General features: G+C 38.0%; 1 protein-coding gene across 13 annotated transcripts in view; it reads left to right on the top strand.

The window, feature by feature from the left end:
* The window catches only part of PAM (peptidylglycine alpha-amidating monooxygenase), a 281,181-nt gene that overhangs the window by 246,936 nt on the left and 12,354 nt on the right, over window positions 1-21,891 (top strand). For all 13 annotated transcript variants that reach the window (XM_032403926.1, XM_032403929.1, XM_032403928.1 and 10 more), the window contains 6 exons: window positions 332-461; window positions 9,913-10,029; window positions 12,029-12,101; window positions 13,516-13,726; window positions 14,123-14,323; window positions 16,272-16,387. In XM_032403926.1, coding sequence (XP_032259817.1) covers window positions 332-461; window positions 9,913-10,029; window positions 12,029-12,101; window positions 13,516-13,726; window positions 14,123-14,323; window positions 16,272-16,387 — 848 coding nt within the window. The remainder of the gene's footprint in view (window positions 1-331; window positions 462-9,912; window positions 10,030-12,028; window positions 12,102-13,515; window positions 13,727-14,122; window positions 14,324-16,271; window positions 16,388-21,891) is intronic.

The following is a 21,891-nucleotide window of genomic DNA, read 5'->3' as shown; positions in this document are numbered from 1 at the left end:
TCCCCAAAATACGAATTTTAAAGAAGAGTCTTGTCCAGAAGAAAGCAGGCTCAGATTTCATGACCTAACGGTAAGCTGTTTTTACAGGCATGTTATCGACAGGGAAAGTGGGCATATGGTCCCCAAAACCAGTTCACAGGCACTTCTTTATCTTGTAGCTCGGGAAGCTGGCTGGCATGTGCATGTGGTATATTGATATAGAGCACGGCTTGGTTTTGTTTTCCTTGCATCTAGTGACAGTACTGCATGAGTCTCTCATAACCACGGTGAGTCTTCATGAGGCTATGCTAGCTTTCCTTCTTATACCACATGTATGGATTTATCTTTTTAGATTTCCATATCGAAGAAGCACTGGAGTGGCCTGGAGTATACTTGCTACCAGGCCAGGTTTCTGGGGTGGCTCTGGACCTGAAGAATAACCTGGTGATTTTCCACAGAGGTGACCATGTCTGGGACGGAAAGTAAGTAATATTTTTCCTTCAAGGAGTAAATGAAAACAAATCTAGCACGTGTCACTTTTTGTTAAACAGTAAGAGAATACCAGGGGTCTCTTTGAACTTGATTTTTGTGAGCAAACCACATTTATTCTTTTAATGCATGACTGTGATAAGTAGCAGAAAGGAAGTCTTGTGCATTTTAAAACAAACTAAAACAGTTTCACAATCTAGTTTATGGAGAGAAGGCAGTAACAATCTGTGATCCTACCTGCTTACCGTTTTCCTACTTCCTCCTTGAAGCTACCTTCACATTCCTAAGGAGAGTAATATTAAAGGCAGTTAAGACAGTACATTGCTGAGGCATTTCAAGACTTCAGAGAAAGTGCATCATGAGAAATGATCAACCAAGAAAAGATAATTAGTTGACTACAATGAAGCACTTTGTTATTTCCGTGTATATGCTGCATAAAGAACCGTTCTAAGGCAATTGAACTGCCCTTTTCCAGCAGACTGCTCCATGGCAGTGATCACAGTTAGCCTTCTGGAGATTATGGTTGAACCAATTTGGCTACCACGTGTGTAGGAAGAGTAGCTTGGCCTTCACATTTCATAGAGATTAGTTTTATTACTCAAATTTTCTCTTTTTTAAGAGCACCAAAGACTTAAGGACTAATTCCCCCTGCTTTTCCCTCTGGGTTTCTCTTTCCAACCTTTTATTCTACCTTCCACTATCTTCTTGGAAGGATTTTTGGTAAAAATGTCTGTCTAACATTTATTGTTTACTGTGGGCCTGTCACTGTTCTAAATGTTTACGTAAATCACCTCACACATTTGGGCACTGTTACTATCACCACCAGTCACATTTTCCAGATGAAGAAACCAAGAGAAGGTAAGTGTTGTGCGCGTGTCTTGGAGTTAGCAAATGACAAAGCCAGGCTTCAGTTCCTTTCTATCTGACTCCCAGGTCAGCCCAGGTACCCACTTTGTGATACTGCTGTTTATGGGATTGTGAGTACATTCATATGATGATATTTTTAAAAGCTTGGTCCAAAATTTAGCAGGTTATGTCAACTCTCCTAAGTAATGAATATCCATTTATTCATTTGTTTTTATCACAAATTTACACATGAAGGTAAATCTTAAGGTATCAATTAAGTGTCATGAATCTTCTTCTTTCAAATGTACAGCTGTAGGGTCTCGTTTAGAAAATTGAGGACCTACATAGATAGTTCAGTTGTTTTTTTTTCTTCCATTTTCAAAGAGATTGACTGAACTCATGCTAATGCTAAGCCTGCTCTGTCACTCTACATGGATGGGGTTTTCTTTGTGCAGGTGAAGAGGGAATTCAGGCAGCATTTCAAAACAGATTGCTAACTTTGTTAATGTTTAATTGTCCTTTCCAGTTGTCACACTTGAAAATGGAATCTGAGAAGGAAATCACTTTAGAGTTCAAAGCAATCAAACTCACTATTCCAAGTCATACATCTCTGTTACATCGTCTTAGTCATTATCAAACATCTAATGATATTTTAACAAGTGCTTCTAAAAGCAAACTCTTTCTATTCATCGTAGCATATTCTTCTTTTTAATGAATATTGCTACATTTTCTACATGGATTTCTAGCCACATTTTACCAGAGGAGAAAATTACAGCATCATTTTCTCCCATTGACACTGTTTCAGCTGGCTAAAGCTAGATTGGATAAAGTCCAGTTCTCTGTTTTAATGGGATACTCACTGCAAGCAAACAGCAGAGGCTGGGACAGCTTACTAGGACAAGGGATCAGTACAGGCCAGCTTGGGGCCGAAAAGGGTGACACAAGACTATGAACTAAGAGCCACAGAAGAACATTTTCTGTGACTTGTGTGTTAGTCCTAGCAAAAGAGCTGCTTTCTCCTGCCATCTAGCTTTCATCTAGATAACCAGTATCATGGGCAAATAGATTCCAGTTTCACGTCCAAGGCCCTGGTGTGTTTATCCTGATAAATGGCACCAACAAAAGGGTGTTGTTAAAAATGCAAGACTCTTCAGAGCAGATGCGCTGATTCAACTCGTTAAATCTCTTTCATCTTTCTTATTCATCTTTATCTTTCGGATGTTAAGAATTTTGTTCTCTCTCTTTCCTTGTGTCTTTCCTGTATTGTCCGTTGGCCTCTAGCAGCCTTTTCAATCCATACCTGCCAGGAAATTCTCTTCTGGAACTCACTTCTCTGCTTTTAACCACTGTCTGCTCTATTATTCTATGAGGAGAATTAGAAGTGGATTACTCTGTTAGTTTTTAGAAAAATAGATTTGGATTTGTGGATTCCGTTCTTTGAACCATCTTGCATGGCCATCCTTCATACGTAAGTCGCATTATATAAAACAGACAAAATACATAGTTTTTGTTCTCCCTCATTAAATATCTAAGGATTGTAAAAAGACAAAAACAACACCTGCCTGAGGAATTTATGATGTCCTGGTGAGAGATCATGGACATTAACGATTGGGTGGAAATTGCATTCTTGTTGCTACCAACTGTTTGAGGAGAGTAGTGAGAAATCCTGTATTCATCATCTTCCTTGGAATTTTTCCCTTCCTAATATTTCTCACGTTCACAAAATTATAGTTTCCATAAGGCCAGAGCTTGCTCTAAATCAAATCTAAGCCCTCTGCATCCCCTAATTTCTAGGATGTGGTCATTCTTTAACTATCAGACAGCGCTTGGCATCAACAATCCCTGATTAATACTTAGTACCCAACGCTCTTTGGTATCATCGTATCAGCTGTTTTTATAAGTACTGTTACTCCTCATTTCTACCTGATTTCCCTGATCACCCCTTACTCTTCTATTTAACCATGCCAATTAAGCATGGCAACCAAACTGCAATAATAAGAATAATAATAATAAAAACCACTTAACCTCCTGAAAGGTGACTGTCACTCCTTTTCTCCATTTGATTTCCATTTTCTTCCCTGCCTTTCCCTGACTTCAATATGGCTACTTTAAGAAGCTTCTAGCTGAAATAAGAAATGCCTATTACCAGCAGGGTGTAATGAAAACTTTAAGAGCCTCTTGTCTGTCCTGGTGTTAGGGCAGTGTGACAGCTGGAGCTCTTTCAAATTTAAATGCCTCCCAGCAGGAGCTGGATAGCTCCTGCCTCCAAACAGCTGTTCCTGGATCTCTTTCTTAAAATCAGACGACTGTCAAGTCTTGCTTCTTGGCCTTTCTTTTATTTCTCTCAGCTATGGTTGTGGTTCCTAGGCAGGACCCACATCACATACCCACTTAACTAAATCAAGGGTTTTACCCCTAATTTTTAGGTGTTAAAAGTTGTTTTCCTTTATATCATTTATTATTTTTTTTTTTCACATGGAGTTGGAAGGGATCTTGGAAGTTGTATCACTTGGGATTCTTTCAGTAAGAGAGAAAACCAACACAGACTAGCTTAAGAAAAGAGGAAATTTATCAGTTCATATAAGTGAAAACTTCAAGGGTATGGTCGTCCAAACGACATCACCCAGATCCACTTTTTAATACATTTTCCCCTGGTTAGTTCCATTCCTGGGCCCTGATTGATCCTCTCCCTGTTCTCAGCTTCAGAATCACATTATTACACAAAAGAGATCATCCATGTCCCTGACAGGTCAACAGAAAATCCTTAAATTGAGTCTTTTAGCATATTTTTTGGTCTGACTTAGTCACATCTCCTCCCTCTCCAAACCAGTCCTTGTGGCAGAAGAATGATATCCACTCTTTGGCTTAGCCGAAAGTTTTTTGTTCTGTCCCTGGAATTTGGGAGTAGAGTTGACATCATCTGAAGCAAATGGGCTGAGAGTGAGGCTCAGAATGTATTGGGTCAACCAAACAAACATGGAGGTTTCCTTAGAACATGAATGGGGCAGTAGACATTGGGCACCCAGAAGAGCAAATGTGCACCAGAGAGCTCACTTCCCATTTCCTACCTAATGCAGACACCTCTTTACAAGATCTTCCACAGTCATCCACTGCTTGAACTCTCAGTGCCAGGAAATTCCCTATGATATGAGACATGCTTTCCAATTATGGGACTCATCTAGGTGTTAGAAAGTTCTTCATTATTTAAACTCAAATCTGAGTCTTCTAACTCCACCTTCATGACAACCTAATGCAGGATGAACTTACTCCCATTTATCCATGTCAGTTACTTACATATTTGAAGGAAGTCTTATCTTCTCCGGACTTAATATCCCCAGGCCCTCAACCAACCTTTATGCTGACATCATACTGTCATCTGAAGGCACACTGATTTCTCATCCTTCTAAGGTGTTTGGTTGAGAAGTGGCCACAATACCTCATCTATTACCTGATCGGCAATGCAATTACTGTCCTTCATGTGTATTTTAGATATCTGTGAGTGTAAAAGGATTGTATTCACTTTTATTCAGCAGTCATATCACCTTGTTGCCATGTGTTGAAGCTGCTGAGATCTTCAAATGTATTTCATAAAATTGTGCTCAAGTTTTTTACTGGAAACTTATGTGGTGTTTTTAAAATACTGAATTCAGGACTTTATTCCAGTTACATTTCACCATATTAGATTTAACAATTTACAGATATTATTTTATTCTTAATTAACTAGAGAATGAGCTGTCCCTCCCAGCCTTGTGTCAGGTCTGTTTGATGAGCATGCCTTTCATATCTTCATAAAGGTTGTTCGTAAGATTTGAATAGTTGAGTGGCTGACTTAGCAAGTTTTGTTCTTGGAGATGTGGTCTTCTGGGAATCTTCTCCTATTTGCACCCCCCACCCCCAAACAGCTCACGAGACATCTCTTCATCAGTGCCTTATGGAATCTTGCTGAGATCTGTTGTTGCAGAAATCTCTCTGCATCCTGACTTTCAGAAAAATCAGTTTAAGATTAGCCTCACTAGTTTTCTGGAATCTCAGTTATCTGCTTGAGGTTCTGCTTTTACATCTGCAAATTCTTTTATACCTTAAGAATTTAGTGAGCCTAGAAAACGGAACTCAAAGTGACTGGTACCTTAGAACCTTCATATCTGAGAGAAAATCATGAGGAGTTCTACAGAAAGAATGTTTCCATGTCCTAGCATTTTCTCTCACATTGCCATTTGCCACTTAAGCCATTTGCTTCCAGTGTTATGTCACTTCCTCTAGTTCTTCATTATGTGACTATTCTCCCATCACTTCCGCATACACACGTTAAATTTGATAACTGGCAGGGAAATTCTCCATTCCAGTGAGGTCAGTCCTAGTAAGAGAAAACCATATATATATATATATATATATATATATATATATATATATGGTTTTGTTTTTTGTTTTTTGTTTTTAAAGACAGGAGACCATGGATTTGAATCTTGGTTACCATTTCCTAGCTCTGAGACCTGCATGAAGATGTTTGCACTCCCTTACCCTCAGTTCCCTAGTCTAAAAAAAATGAGGGCTTTATTAAGTGCCTCATTCTGTTGAGTAACAAAAAGCACTTTGTCAAGCACCTGGCCCTCGCTGGCTTTACTGACCCAACAAAGCCCAGTGCCATAATACCTAGTTCTTTGTTCTTTTCATCCCTATTTGTGATGTCTCCAGTGCTAGGTCCATCAGGGCACTAAAGTCATATTGGTTTTTTTGTCTTTCTACCTCTTTTCCTCCTCACAGGGATTTTTTGCAATGTGTTTATTTTCAGAAGTAAGTGTTTTTAACATAATATTTAAGTACATTCCATTTAAAGTCTCTGGCCTTTGTATGGTAGATCTTTGCTTCGCTAATATTGAGGGGACCTTTCCATTTATTTTCTCACTTGAAAACTTACAGTTCTAACAGATGGTTAGAGGGGGTGGGCGGTGAGGGGGGGATGGGTGAAATAGGTGAAGGGGGCTTAAGAGTACACTTACCATGATGAGCACTGAGGAATGTTCAGAAGTGTTAAATCGCTATATTGTACACCTGCAGTGAATATAACGCTGTGTGGTAACTACCCGGGAATTAAAATTAAAAAATAAAGAAAAAGCAAAAGAAAACCTATGGTTCTTTCTCCAGCTTCTTAGTTTATATAATTACAACATTATATTCTACTTCTCGGTTGCTGTTATTTACTTTGCATTCCCGTAATTTTGATTGATGGCACAGAAGTTTATTTTCTCCTTACTCTTGTTTCTTTTCTGCGTGAATATAGCAAAGCATTTCTTCTCAGCCTTATCTAAACTGTTTGATTAGCTGCTAATGTACAAAATCATTAACGGGGAGTTCAAACTGCTAAAATAAAGAACTGATGAATTCCGGCCCATAGGCCGCAGTTCAGTGTCTTTGGCTGAGTGCTCTTTCAGAGAAGCAAACAAAAATCAGCAGTGCTGCAGAGAATGAGCTAGAGAATGAGCAGGTATTATTATATCCTGTAAAAAGGTAAATGTGGTTGAAATAAAGACCGCTCTGCAGCATATAATGCGGGGTGGCTGCTCTAGATCACTAAAGCAGCAGCTTCCCACAGCAACGGTGTAGCCCGCTCTGTGATCTGACGTCCAGTCACGAACCGTTCAAGGGTTACCTTTCTTTGAATTGCAGGAGTTTTTAAACTACTTTATTTGGCGGATTTAGTGTGTGTGTGTGATTTTTCCCGTTTAAGAAAAAATACCAATTTCTTTTGTTACTTGCCCTGTGTCACTGCCAAGGGCCAGTAGCCAGTTGCACGAAGGCCCCGCTATCCCAAATGAAAAGGATTAGGACTGACCAGCTGAGCTCTGGCATGCTCCAGTTTTCTCAGGATATACATTAGGTACTCTTGCCACCATGCAATGCCACTATTATTAGCTATCAGTAGTGGGTCAGAACACTATCAATATATCAAGTGTATAGCACGTGGTAAGAATTATGAGGACTTGGTAACAGTCGATATTACTAACTCCCAAGTGAGGGTGAAGTGGAGAAGTAATATACTACTATGTTCCATATCCAAGCAAATAAACTGCAAGAATAAAAGAAAATTTTAGGAAATACAGAAGGGAAAAGGAAATCTAAATATGATCCGGTGGATGTTTAGCAATATCAATAAATATCCTGGTTATGATGTTGTACTATAGTTGTGCAAAATGCTACCTTTGAGAAACTTCTCTATTGTTTCTTGCAACTGCATGTGAATCCACAATTATCTCAAAATTTCAAAGAAAGAGGAAACAGATTTTAACTCCTTTACGGGGGAAGTACAATTCACATTATCTAGATTGCCATTGTGCCATTATAAACACTGCAATGTTCTTGGAGAATGAGGAATATAACATAAGCCTGAAAACAGAAAATAGCTGAGGAGACTATTACACATGAATGTGAACCTTCTAGCATACAAGAGCCTTAGACATGCGGAACTTACGTTATCCGGTGTCACAGACATGTTGGCAAAAAAGCGAACGTTGGTGGTTGAACCCAGGGTCATTGTTTTCTAGAAGAATCTATATGATGTTTTTTAGTAAGAAATTCATATTGAAAATAGAGTTTCAGATATAGGATAAACTCTTTTTGGTTTTCATAGTTTTAAAGAGTTATGTCATATTCACTCTTTATCAGTCTCCCATGATTTAATAAGACCTTGTATACTCTTACATTGGTTCTAATAAAATTTCACATTTCCATTTAATAATGATCCCATGAATATCTTCTGAAATCTGCTTTGTTAGTGATGTTACTTCTGTTTCATAAACTCGGGTACTTTTTTTTTTTCCCTAGGGACTGCTGTGTGGTTTTTTAACTACACATAATAGCATATGTGAACAGTATTACTTAAGTTTTAGGTTGACAATGCTGAATCAATATTTTGTTTTCAATTGAATGCATCATTAATAAGAACTACTTCAGGGACTTATTGTTCTTTCATGAAAAATGTTCCCAGAAGACTGTAACAGTCAAGAAGCTCAAATAATTGTGTGATGTGTATTTTTAATGGCAAGAGAATGTAATTTTGAATTTTTTATTCTTCTACTGGGACCCTGCATAAGTTCCACAAGAATCACAACCATCCAATCAATAGGTAGGAGACAGATTTGATCATTCTTTTGCCTTTCTAAATTGCAAATATTATCTCCATAAATATTTAATATTACTCAGATTCTTCTTTTGCTTATACAGTTGAACTACAAAATAGTATAGTTTTTTGAACGGCTTTGTCGATTCTCTAAAGGAAATTCTGTTACAGAAATATTCATTGATCATCCATTGACTTTGGCAAAATATAAATATATTATGTATATTTTTATATAGATACACACATGCGTATGACTCAACTATGTGCTGATCCAGTTCTCTGGTTTTTTTGTTTTTGTTTTTGTTTTGTTTTTTTGACAGAGAGATAACAAGAGCAGGAACACAAGCAGGGGGAGTGGGAGAGGGAGAAGCAGGCTTTGTGCTGAGCAGAGAGCCCTATGCAGGGCTCGATCCCAGGACCCTGTGATCATGACCTGGAGCCGAAGGCAGACGCTTAACGACTGAGCCATCCAGGCGCCCGAGTTTTCTGTTTTTTAAAATATAAATTGGTCTCTTGGTGTTCTGTGTATTTATCTCTCTGTTACATAAGATTAGGTTACAAGATTTTATCTTTGTCACTTATCCCAAATAATTTCCTAAACAGGAATCGAAATAAGTACAGTATCTGTGATAATTGTCAACTTAGGGAAATATATTACTAGCAATTCATATAGAAATATAAATGGAAAAAATATATATTAACATGTATGTTCATAATATTTTATAACCTGGGAGATACAGAATTAAAAACAGCAATTGTCATATTAGTTTTAGTTTTTATATTATATAGTTGTCCATTTTGTACTTATAGAATAGTTGTTTTATGGAAGTCTTATGTTTCTAAGCATATTCTTGTTTCAAGAATCAATTATGTTTTATATTTTTAAAATATTTTGAGCGTTAGATCCTCTATCCTTGTAATACGTATCTGCATGTTATACCTGTGACAGATACAATAGCAAACATATTTTTGATCACTACCCCTTCTGCTATCATTTATACTTTCCTTATTACAGTGTAAGTTAAAATAAATTATGATTTCTTTTGTAGTTTGAAAGAAAATAGCTATTGAATTAAAATATTTTGCGGAGCTTTAAAAAAAATAGTTAAGCGTTCCTGGTAGTATTTCTTAAACTCTCATATGAATATGAATCACCTGGGGATCTTGTGAAAGGACAGATTTCAGATTTGGTGGGTGTGAGACCTTGCATCTCCGGGCAGTTCGCTCCACTGACCACTCTAAGCAGCACGGTTCTACGGGCCGATGGTTTATATGTAACTACCATTATATACATACTGGTATATATATGTATATGTATATATACATAGATGGAATCAAAGAGAAACGTGAAGGACAACAAAGTTTAAGCTCTTCTCTTGATTCTGTATTTTGAACCTCAAGTGAATGATCTGCATTTCTCAAGTTCATTGCCATTTCTCATTGGCTTATTTTCCATTCTAATGCCTTTTTTTTTTCTTTTTCAGCTCTTTTGATAGCATGTTTGTTTACCAGCAAAGAGGACTCGGGCCAATTGAAGAAGACACTATTCTTGTCATAGATCCAAATAATGCTGCAGTACTCCAGTCCAGTGGAAAAAATCTGTGAGTGAAATTACTTCTGTGGTTATTAAGGCTTGTTTGTTAAAGTGTGGCATGGCTCTGGTCTCGGAAAGGGTGTATCGTACGGTGGCTGGTGAAAAAGCGCAGCTTACGAAAGCAGGAGACTAATCGGGCCATCCCATCTTCCATTTTCTAAATAGGTGGTTCTAAACCCTGACTGAAATTAGAATCACCTGGGAAGCTTCAAAAAACCAGATTGAGATTTAGGCTGGGATGGGACCCAGGTGTCAAAAGCTAATTTTAAAGCTCCCAGGTGATTCTAATAGGTACTCAAACTTCATAGCACCATTGATACACATGGCTGATGAAGTGAATTGCTGGTCAGCATGGATCTGAAGATTAAAACTTTTTTTTTTCAGCATTAAAGTCACATAACCAAAATCATCATGTAATCAACATTAAGAAAAAAGGCTTCTTTCTTGCTATCTCAAAGTGAAAACTAAACAAATGTCATTTTTAGTTTTCCTTAGCATGCATAGGTAATTTGGCTTTGAAAGACTTATTATTTGGTCTTATTCCTAGATGACATTTGGCAGCCAAAAAAAATATTGGCTGATATTCATGGTCATTGAAGGGAAGGGGCACCTGCTTACAGAGTGTCCTCAACCATTTTAACCTGGCAGCTTCAGGAACTATACCCTGCTCCATCTGCTTAGGCACAGGAAAAGCCAGGGAGCCATCCATTCTGAGCGCAGCTGCTTATGAGGATGGTAATAATTAGGGTTGTTTTTTTTCATAGGATTCTAAGATGGCGAGTCAGGGGCCAAATCCTAATAGCAGCTCTACCACTTAGTGGGTTTGAGCCTGTCTCCCTGGTGCTGTACCCATGAATCAGAAGCATTCTCTTTCCAGAAAGGAATGAGAGGAAGGTGGAGAAATGGCTGCCAAATGAACCTGGCCAGCAGTGGGGTGTCTGTGTTGAAAGCAAGTCATAACCCTCACATTCAGTCACCAAAACACAGATCTAGTTCAGTTCATTAGTCAAGCTCACGGTGTTACGGTCTTGGCTCATGAAAAAAAAAGTCTGTGGTGTCACCACCATGGTTAAGGGTAGAAGCTGACAAACAGCTTGTGGTTTGTCAGATGTCATTTGACCACAACCACATTAAGATATTGCCCATGTGTTTGTTAATTCTAAGTTCCTTAAGCCTGTGGGCCTCTGTCTACGTTAGTTTCCAGTTAGTTCTCTTACCCAGATTATCCCAGTTGATTTGTTAAAGAGATTAACCTTCTCCAATGATTATCCAGCACACCACTTCACTTTGCTTCGATGACCTTGTATGCTGGAAGGTGTTTTCTTTGGGTTTTACTGTCTTTAGGAGGCACTCTTAAAGCTTTCGAGTCCTATATTTAATATTTTCTATTAACACAGCTTACATTACCTCGAAGCATGTTTAAACTATTCAAACTATATAAATCCATTTATATTTTTCTAGACAATTTGCTTTATACAATTTCTAAAATGTTAATATTTATGATCTTTGAACTTGTTTTTAAATTGATATTATTTGTGTTGTTTAATATACCATACTTTGTGATAAATACTTGTAATTGATTGTAGGCTTCATTTATACATTTTTCAAAGATTAAATAAATACCACTCAAGGTATGTCAAAAGGAGGGGTGGGGGGATGGGGTAATGGGCTGATGGGCATTAAGGAGGGCACATGATGTAATGAGCACTGGCTGTTATACGCAACTGATGAATTATTAAACTCTACATCTGAAACTAATGATGTACTATATGTTGGCTAATTGAATTTAAATTAAAAAAATGTACTTTAAAAAAAGACATGTCAAAAGGAGGTTTCTATTTTAACAGGTATTTTCATTTAATTTATGTTGGACTTTAGTAATGCAGGTACATGTTTATCAATTCATAAATTTATATAACCTTTACAGATTAATTAGCAAAAAAAATTCTTCTCATGTATGCTTTGGGAGTAATTATATAATTAAGACCATTGTTTTTATTTTGCAGATTTTATTTGCCCCATGGCTTGAGTATAGATAAAGATGGAAATCACTGGGTCACAGACGTGGCTCTGCATCAGGTAAGCTTCCATTTGGCAGGGATTCAAATAGAACTTAATGGAGTTATGCTCTTGAAATGCTCTAGAGCTGTCGGGGCCTTTTTCTGTCACACAGGAAGTTGATCACAAGAAAATGGAACTGCCACATCTGAAAGTTTTCCTTTAGAACTCAGGGCTAGGAAAAGCTAATATGTAAATAATCAAGTCACCCTTCTTTTTTTTTTTTTAATTTTTTTTTTTAAGATTTTATTATTTATTTGAGAGAGAGAGAGGGATAGAGCACAAGCAGGGGGAGCAGCAGAGAGAGAGGGAGAAGCAGGCTCCCCGCCGAGCAGGGAGCCCGATGCGGGGCTCGATCCCAGGACCCTGGGATCATGACCTGAGCCGAAGGCAGACGCTTAACCAACTGAGCCACCCAGGCGCCCCCAAGTCACCCTTCTATGGGCTGGCAGGAAGCTTAGGGCCAGATGTGAGGCTTCGCTGTAACAACCGTGTGGGCCTTCCCACACTTCTTGGCTCTCCACATTTGCTTTGCTTTTCTGTGTTCCCAGGGCTTAGTTCTGTTTTATCACTTGTGTTGTTGTTGTTGTTTTTTCCTTAAACCACTTTAATCTTCTATAAACCCAGGCAAGATCTTCAGGTATATCCATGTTTATATTTAAAACATCACATTTTTGTTGTTTTTAAAGGAAGTTCTATTTCCATCACAGAATAGACATAAGGTCTTCCTCTCAAAAGATGAGCTTTAATATCCATTTTATGAAAAGGTGGCAAAGAAGTATGAAAACTAGGAGAAAAAAAAACAACCTGGAACTCAGAAGACATAACTGTAAGAGTCTTCAAGGGGCGCCTGGGTGGCTCAGATGGTTAAGCGTCTGCCTTCAGCTCAGGTCATGATCCCAGGGTCCTGGGATCGAGCCCCACGTCGGGCTCCTGACTCAGCAGGGAGTCTGCTTCTTCCTCTCCCTCTCCCTCTGCCTCTCCCACTGCTCAAGCTCTCTCTCTCTCTCTATCTCTGTGTCTCAAATGAATAAATAAAATCTTTAAAAAAAAAAAAAGAGTCTTCAAACATCATCTCAGTAAACAGTTATTGCTCATGTATTACCTGGAGAGCACTGTACTCTTAGCCGAGGAGAGACAAAAAAAGTGTGACATCGGGGGAACAAGACATCCGTTCACTACTAGTCTCCATTCACCAACAATTACCTGGATGACCTTGAGCAGATCACTTAATCTCTAAGGGCCTCCCTTAAAGAATGAAGGAATCAGACCAGATGATTTTTAGAGTCCTATCCAGTTCTACCAAGTATCTTCTTCTAAATAAACCTCTGGGAGCTTCCACTCTAACTGCCTGTGAAAGTGGTCTAGGTCAGGCAGGGGTGTACCCATAATAACCATGCAGAGTGGGTAAGACTTTTGTTCCTTCTTTAAAAAGGTGTTCAAACTGGATCCAAACAGTAAAGGCGGCCCTCTGTTAATCCTGGGAAGGAGCATGCAACCAGGCAGTGACCAGAATCACTTTTGTCAACCCACTGATGTCGCTGTAGACCCAGACACTGGAACCATCTACGTATCAGACGGTTACTGCAACAGTCGGATTGTGCAGTTTTCACCAACTGGAGAGTTCATCACACAGTGGGGAGAAGGTACTCAATCTGACTCTTGATCTCTGTTCTTCTTAGCCAGTTACACTAGGAACTAGCGACTGGGTGTAATTGTCGGATGTAACTGTCCCCTGCAGTGGGAAAAGCACGGCCTCCGTATGCATCCAGTTGGCAATTTTCTTACACACACACACAGTCTTGTGAGAGGAAAAAAGAATGCTTCAACACAAAAACTTTGTCCAAATAGGGAGAAAATCCATAATGTGTTTGTGGGCAAGAGATATTATAAACTTATAAACTGCTTTACCTTATTTTTCCCCTGGTCCCCCAGATATTTAATGGTTTACTACCATGGACTTGGAAACATTAGAAAACGTTAAAGTCAGACTTTGGGTGATTTTACAAATTGTGTATCTGAGGTTTTTCTTTGTTCTGTAGAGTCTTCTAGGAGCAATCCTAAACCAGGCCAGTTCAGTGTTCCTCACAGCTTGGCTCTTGTGCCTCATGTGGGCCAATTATGCGTGGCAGACAGGGAAAACGGTCGAATCCAGTGTTTTAAAACTGACACCAAAGAATTTGTGCGAGAGATTAAGCATGCATCATTTGGAAGAAATGTATTTGCAATTTCATATATACCAGGTACTTCATCTTTATTTTTTGTGTTTTGTCATGCTATACTCTATCCTTACAAATTATTTCTCTTAATATGCTTTTTTTATGAATTATTTTTCTTATTAAGGGATTGAAGATGCTTCATAGATCAGATCTTGAACTATTTTAAAACTGTTAGTGCCTTGTAGATCATTTTCAACTCACGTGACCCTGTTCTTCATACAGAAATAAGAAAGCACTCAAACTTAACTGTTTGTAATGGATTCAAAAATTGTTCCCAAATATGGATTTTCATTTTTCCTTAATTGGGATCATTTGCTCTAGTTATTAAGTGATTAATATTGTATCTTTACACATCATCAACAGATGGTGTGTGATAAAATCAGTACAGTATTCAAAATACTTCTGCTTCACATTTTTTGAAAAAGCGGTGGCCAATTTTTTTTTTTTTTAAGGTAAAGATGTAAAGTAAGTGAGGCTTAGTTAATGGCTTAAATGCCAAGATAAATGACCAATAAAATCCAGAATTTTTTTTCTCCTTTTCAAAATAGATTTTCTGGACTTGAAGAAAATCAGAAAAATAATATAAATTTATAAAATAAGCTCCAGTTGATTCATATTACAAAATAACTTGCTTATGATTTCTTTAAATCATGACTACTGAACAACTAAAAATATATTTCTAAAATATCTATATAATTTTTACAATATATTTCATAAATATATGTGTACCTCTATTAAAGTAGCATTGACTATTTGTAGTCATCGCTATTATGTTTACATTTCTTATACTATTAAAGTTGCATATGCCTGCTCTCTTCCCAAGCATGCCCCAATGTATTTAGGAAATGGAGTAAAGAGACTCAGGTGACCAGATTAAGGAGAAGTTTGCCTTCCACAAGGAACAAGTAACAAAATAATAAAAGACTCTCATTAATGTCAGTGAAAAACAAATTCTCATGTTCGTTTTTACTTCATACGTTAAAGAATAAATTTGGCAAGACCATTCACTTAATAAGGAGGGTGATCAAGTTCATGGTGACTAAAAATAAATCAAATAGGAGAAAAACACTAAGACTATGAGAGAAAATCTGGTTAAAAATAGAATATAAGCAAAGCCAAAGTGTATTATAATTGGAATTCCCTCTGCAGTATTGCACAATAATAACTGATGCTGATATGTTGATTTTTTTCTTAGTATGATATGCTAAAGAACCTTTTCCTGAAATCCTTTAAAAAAAAGATGAAAAGATCTTAGCAGTTCAGTGCGATGTATATTTTATTGTGTTTTAATTCTTTAAAACAATATTCAATCATCTGAAGTGTTTATTTAACCCAAACATCACGGTTTCTATTATTTTGTATAAGCACTACTACATTAAGAAATATAACTTTGCTATACAAAGTATTCATGGAATTAATATTAAAAAAGATGGTCTAATTTTTTTAATTAGGAAAAAATAAGTCTTTGAGAAGTGCGCATCTCACATTTTCAGACTTCAGTTGTTTAAACTCAGATTATTATGTTTCTACCGTAACTTCACTTGCTGCCTTTGTGTATTCTTCTCTTGATTCTCCTCGTAGCGATAGCATATAGTACTTATTTTTTAAAAGATCTGATATCCCACAGTGACTGACTTAAAGGTTATCACTAGGATGTCTGTGATAACTCTATGTCTCTGTATCTATATCACTATCTGTGTATTCCTGATTTCTACTGGCTTCCTAAGTGGAAAAGGCCTTGCAGTTCCTGGTTTTCCTATTATAAGGAGGTTAGTGCCTTAACTAACTTGTTTGCCCCTGTTCTTATTATTCAAGATAAATTTGCTTAGTATTTTATTTTCTACTATTGTTTTCAATTGTAGGGACTAGGCTGACCACCTGAAGTCAATTGTTTGTGTAATGTACATGCATATATTTGAAGGCCAGTCTCCTCCATATTTTAAAGAAAGGTTAACTGGATGTATTGTCACAGGTTTGCTCTTTGCGGTGAATGGGAAGCCTTTCTCTGGGGACCAAGAACCTGTACAGGGATTTGTGATGAACTTTTCCAGTGGGGAAATTATAGATGTCTTCAAGCCAGTGCGCAAGGTATTCACGTACATTGCCTAGGTATCCGTTGTCATGAGAATAAACTAAGATATGAATCTTGGCATTCAATTTGTACCTGAATGATTTTTAAAAACTTTAAGGAGATGTGATAACTTTCTTAACTATGTTTTTAGGAGTTTCCTATTACTATGTTTTATTTAGAATAAATATCCTTGTCTGTTCTTAGATCAGTTTCTTCAGATGCAAAGTAACACTGTATGCATTTCTAAGGTTCTTAGTAGACTTTGCACACCAGAGCAGGTTGAAATTCACTGTAGTTAAAATACCAAAAAAATAAGTCTTTTCCTGCTTTCATCCAAGTAGAGAGGATACCACAGTATGTTAAATTGTACTTTTGTAGTTCTCTTAGATCCAACAGAAATCTTGTTTGCTTTTTGTATGCTGTTACTGCATTGAGCAACAAGACTTGAAAATAGCACTTTCTGGAATTTATTCAAGTCCTCAAGGCTTGGTTTAGGACAGAGACTAAAGGCTAATTGTGACTTCACAAATGGTTTACCACTGCTTATTCTACTAGTGCTTTTTACACACACCCTGACTGGTTCGCCATGCCCGTCGCCCTTCCGTCTCTTCCGTGTACCTTCTCTGCAATCTGACCGGGCTGCCAGAATGACCAGAATGCTCACATACACTGCCTGCGTATGCCTGTGGCTGATTTTAGAATATTCAGCCTGCTACAGTGCTGCAAATGAGACTTATGTTTTCCAAAACATGTAAAGATGTATTGGCTTTACTTGGATCAAAGTGCAACTATCATGAAGCACTGGACAAACTCTATCTCCATACTCATAACAGTATTCTTTAAAATAACAAATTCGCTATATTAAAAAAAAAAAACTTCAAAATGCCTCAATATTTGAGAAATTTGTCTGTTAGAATACTGACAACTAGGCTGGGATTGATCAAAATTCATTCTAGAGATATTTATTAAGTTTCTGCCCCAGGTCAGGCACCTTGCTAGATTCTGAGGCTATGATGGTGAACAGAACAGGACAGAGCCTACACAGCCTCGCCCTCAAATGGAGTTTTAGCAAAAGTTACAGGATCTGAACTGAACCAAGCTGAGTCTGAACGAAAGATTGCAGTACAAATTCCCCTTTTCTCCGTGTTTCTATTCATACACAACAAATAGGACTTTTCACACTATCTCACCTGAAAAGCAGTGAAGAATCAAATATCTAATGATAGTAGTCCTTCAGAAAGAAATTCATTACATTGATAATATGTATTTTACTTCAGTAGTGTTTCAGATCCTTACTGATTTTCCGATCTTCATTATTTTGCCCCTCTGAGTTTTAACTTCCTCGTATCTATTGATACAGTGAGAGATTTAACTTTCTTTTATGTCTTCGCTTTGTATTAGTGTGGTGTTTGCTTTGATTTTTCTTTTAATAATAATATACTGTGCCAACCAAGGACATTAACTTTCAATTCAAATATGCATCGAGAAAGCAAAAGTGTGTGCTACGTAAGAAACTAAATTCTAAATGAGCCTTATTCTCATAAAAACCTTATTCTCATGTGAACAGCCATGAAATGAAAACCTCAGAAAGCATTATGCCTAAACATTAGCATTCACCAGACATTCGACAATGAGTAAGTCACAGTATGTGAGTCAGTACAGCAAACTTGAAAAGAGAGCCTAACTCCGAGGTGAAATTTGCTTTTCCTTTCAATAGACAAGAACTGATATTACACCAAAATCTAGAAATTTGTTCTGTGTTGATTCAGTAAACGAAAATCAGTTTATGAATCTCTCACAATTGCCATTTAATTACATTATCATCACAAAGATTAAATTGGTTTGAAGGAACTCATATGGTATATTGACTCCTATGTAAGAAGAGATTCTTCCTTCAGATCAAAAGTCAAGTTTTACATAATGTGTCTGCAGCTCTGTGTGTGCCTGCCCACCACTTACTTCCTTGTGTACTTCAGTTCTCCTTCTTCTATTACATTCTTCAGAAAAGTTTGTGCCTGAACATATGAGCTCCATTTTTTTTAAATTTTTTTATTGTTATGTTAATCCCCATACATTACATCATTAGTTTTAGATATAGTGTTCCATGATTCATTGTTTGTGCATAACACCCAGTGCTCCATGCAGAACGTGCCCTCCTCAATACCCATCACCAGGCTAACCCATCCTCCCAACCCCCTCCCCTCTAGAACCCTCAGTTTGTTTTTCAGAGTCCATTGTCTCTCATGGTTCTTCTCCCCCTCCGATTTCCCACCCCCATTCTTCCCCTCCTGCTACATTCTTCTTCTTCTTTTTTTCTTTCTTAACATATATTGCATTATTTGTTTCAGAGGTACAGATCTGAGATTCAACAGTCTTGCACAATTCACAGCGCTTACCAGAACACATACCCTCCCCAGTGTCCATCACCCAGTCACCCCATCCCTCCCACCCCACCCCCCACTCCAGCAACCCTCAGTTTGTTTCCTGAGATTAAGAATTCCTCATATCAGTGAGGTCATATGATACATGTCTTTCTCTGTTTGACTTATTTCGCTCAGCATAATACCCTCCAGTTCCATCCACGTCGTTGCAAATGGCAAGATCTTATTCCTTTTGATGGCTGCATAATATTCCATTGTATATATATACCACTTCTTCTTTATCCATTCATCTGTTGATGGGCATCTTGGCTCTTTCCACAGTTTGGCTATTGTGGACATTGCTGCTATGCAAGGAGGCTGAGACAGTAGGACAATAAAAAGGAGGGTTCTGTCAAGTGGTATCAAAAAGGTGTGAGGGCAAAAGATACACAGTTACCTCCCACTTTCTTCTCCCCATAATCACAAGAAAGACTATGGTCCCTAACATCCATCTGCTTGCATACACACCCTTCAGGCTTGCATTTTTTTTTTGTCTTCTTTCTTTTGCAAGGCAGCTCATATGGAAGGGAATGATCCCTGCCACTCCATACCAAAAAGAAAAGAAAAGAACAGCCCAGATTTATGTTGTTTCTCCAGCCTTAACAATGGAGATTAAAATTTACAATATTTGGGGCTCCTCGGTGGCTCAGATGGCTAAGCGTCTGCCTTCGGCTCAGGTCATGATCCCAGGATCCTGGATGGAGCCCCACATCGGGCTCCTGGCTCAGCGGGGAGCCTGCTTCTCCCTCTCCTTCTGCCTCTGCCTCTCCCCCTGCTCATACTCTCTCTCTCTCTCTCTATCTCTGTGTCTCAAATGAATAAATAAAAAATAAATAAATATAAAATTTACAATATTTGACAGTATTCGAGCTCAAAGTTTCACATAAGTGAAATTATTTATCCAAAGCTACCTAGTAAGTAGCACACCTGGATCTTATACGCAAGTCTTTAGACCCTAGAATGTGTTTAACCTTTTAATCCCCTGAGGTGCACATTGGTACACCACAGGATGCATTAAACTACAACATAACTTGGTGCAACTTCTTAGAGAACTATTTGACTTAATGTTAAGTTTAAACATGATGTGGTGTTAAAGCAAACATAATTATGATTCTGAGAACACAAATCCCTTATGAATTTTTAAGACAAAATATAAGATTTTGAGAGCAGGTTGCCCTGGGCAATGTCACCAGATGCCCCAGGAGGATGCTGTCATTCTCTTTCTTGTCAGTTTGACTTTGTTAGGGAAGGGCACCTCAACAGAAGAGAGAAGAAACCTCAGAAGAATTTACAAAGCCTGAATTGGAAGATCTTTAAATTCATTCAACTCTGAGATCCTCAAGCTTAATCCTAAAGCTTAACAATGCGATTTTCTGTTTCAAATGACACAAAGGAGTAGAAAAGTTCATTAAAAAGATTACAGTTGAATCCTTCTGATTGCAGTAGGAATAGAGGTCCCAAAGTCCTATCCACTGTCCTCCTCCTGAGCCCCCTAATGGCCACAGAGTATTTCCAGCAGAACCCTTGGCTCCCTGGATCCGTTTGAGGACCACAGATAGAGGTTTATTGTTATTGTAGCCTTGAATCGATGACATATTGTGATTTATTTAAAGCAAAATCCTTAGCCAATGAATAGTTCACACATTTCCCCCCTCACCTTTGTTCTATTATATTATTTTTCCTATCAGAAAACATGAAGCACTTTACAAGCATATGTTTTGCAAAGCAGTTCCTAAGAACCTCTTTTGGTATAGAAGAGGAACTGCCTGTAACTGGCAAGCCCGTTGCCACCTATTAGCTGAACCCAAAATAAAGATGAGCATTTAATGACTGGCTTGTGAGAGCAACAAGGCAACATTTTGATTTCTGGCTTTCTGTTCTTCTCATGCACATTTGTCACAGCTCATTTGATAGTATGAAGGAATGAGCCTCCTTGGCATGGCTGTCTCATTTTTCTTTTCAATGTGACAAACTGTTGATGACTTTCCAAGCATAATAGTATCTCCACAGCGGGCATTCTGCCCCGCCTAAAGTGAGCTAAGAACAGTAGTTTGCCTCATTAGCGCCCTTTGTACTTAGCACACCGGCGTGGGCAGATGCCACCTGAGAGGACCAGAGTCGGGATGTGCTCCTGTTCATACGCACTGGTCATTTTTTTTGAGAACTGTATACTAAGACGGGCCTCCTAGCCTCAACAGTGAAAAAAAATCATCCATGTCCTGCCAACTGGTGGCCAAGTGGCACTTTTGAAAGCTTCAGTTGCCAGACAGAAATGGCAACAGCACAACATTTTAAGGCTGCTTTTCCAGGAACTAGTTTGGTGACCACGAGAAAGTCACAGAAAGTACCCCCCTATCTCTTATGTCCTCATGACTGAGAGGGCTGTGATTTGAAATGGAAATATGGCAGGAAGAAAGACATACTGAGACACTGAATATCTAAAGTAGGTAAAAAAAAAATAAAAAAATAAAGCCCAGGACGTACTTGGAGGTAACACTCAATTTGTTTCCCTTTGCTGACTGAAAATACTGCAAGCCTGGGCAGTAACAATCCCCACGCTGCTGCCCCTCTCCTGAAATGCACTTCAGAAATAGTCTGAAGGCCCTGAGTCTTTGAAGTGACTCTTCTCATCAGAAACGTCTAAATAGTTTTTCAGGAAGCGTATAGGATGGGAAGTATTATTATTATTGTTATTGTTATTCCCCTCGATGAATAATAATAAAAATCAATACTCGGTCTTTTTTTTACTTGTGTAGACTAAAACAGGCAAATGTGATAGTGATTAAAAGAAAAAAGAAACATGAAGGCAAAAATAGAAATAAATAGGTAGATAATGGAACACCGAGTAAGCAAAACTGAAAAACAATAATCTTATAAATGTTCAATTTTAAAAGACTTGAAAGTCAGTGGTGAGGGTCCCTTCGCATTTTCCAGTGGCTAGAGTCAGTGCCCAGTGAGTGAGTGAATGCCTCTTCTTGGCTTAGAGCTGCTTGGATGGAATTATAGTTTGTTTGGTTTGCTTAATAGGCTTATTGCTTTGTTGTGTGCTTTGCTTTGTTTTCCTGCCTTTCCCTGAAGAATTCAAGGAGAGGCTCACCACC

The sequence above is a fragment of the Phoca vitulina genome, unplaced genomic scaffold (assembly GCF_004348235.1).
Source record: "Phoca vitulina isolate PV1807 unplaced genomic scaffold, GSC_HSeal_1.0 scaffold6, whole genome shotgun sequence".
Taxonomy (NCBI): Eukaryota; Metazoa; Chordata; class Mammalia; order Carnivora; family Phocidae; genus Phoca; species Phoca vitulina.
This window is presented reverse-complemented; position numbering and strand designations above follow the sequence as displayed.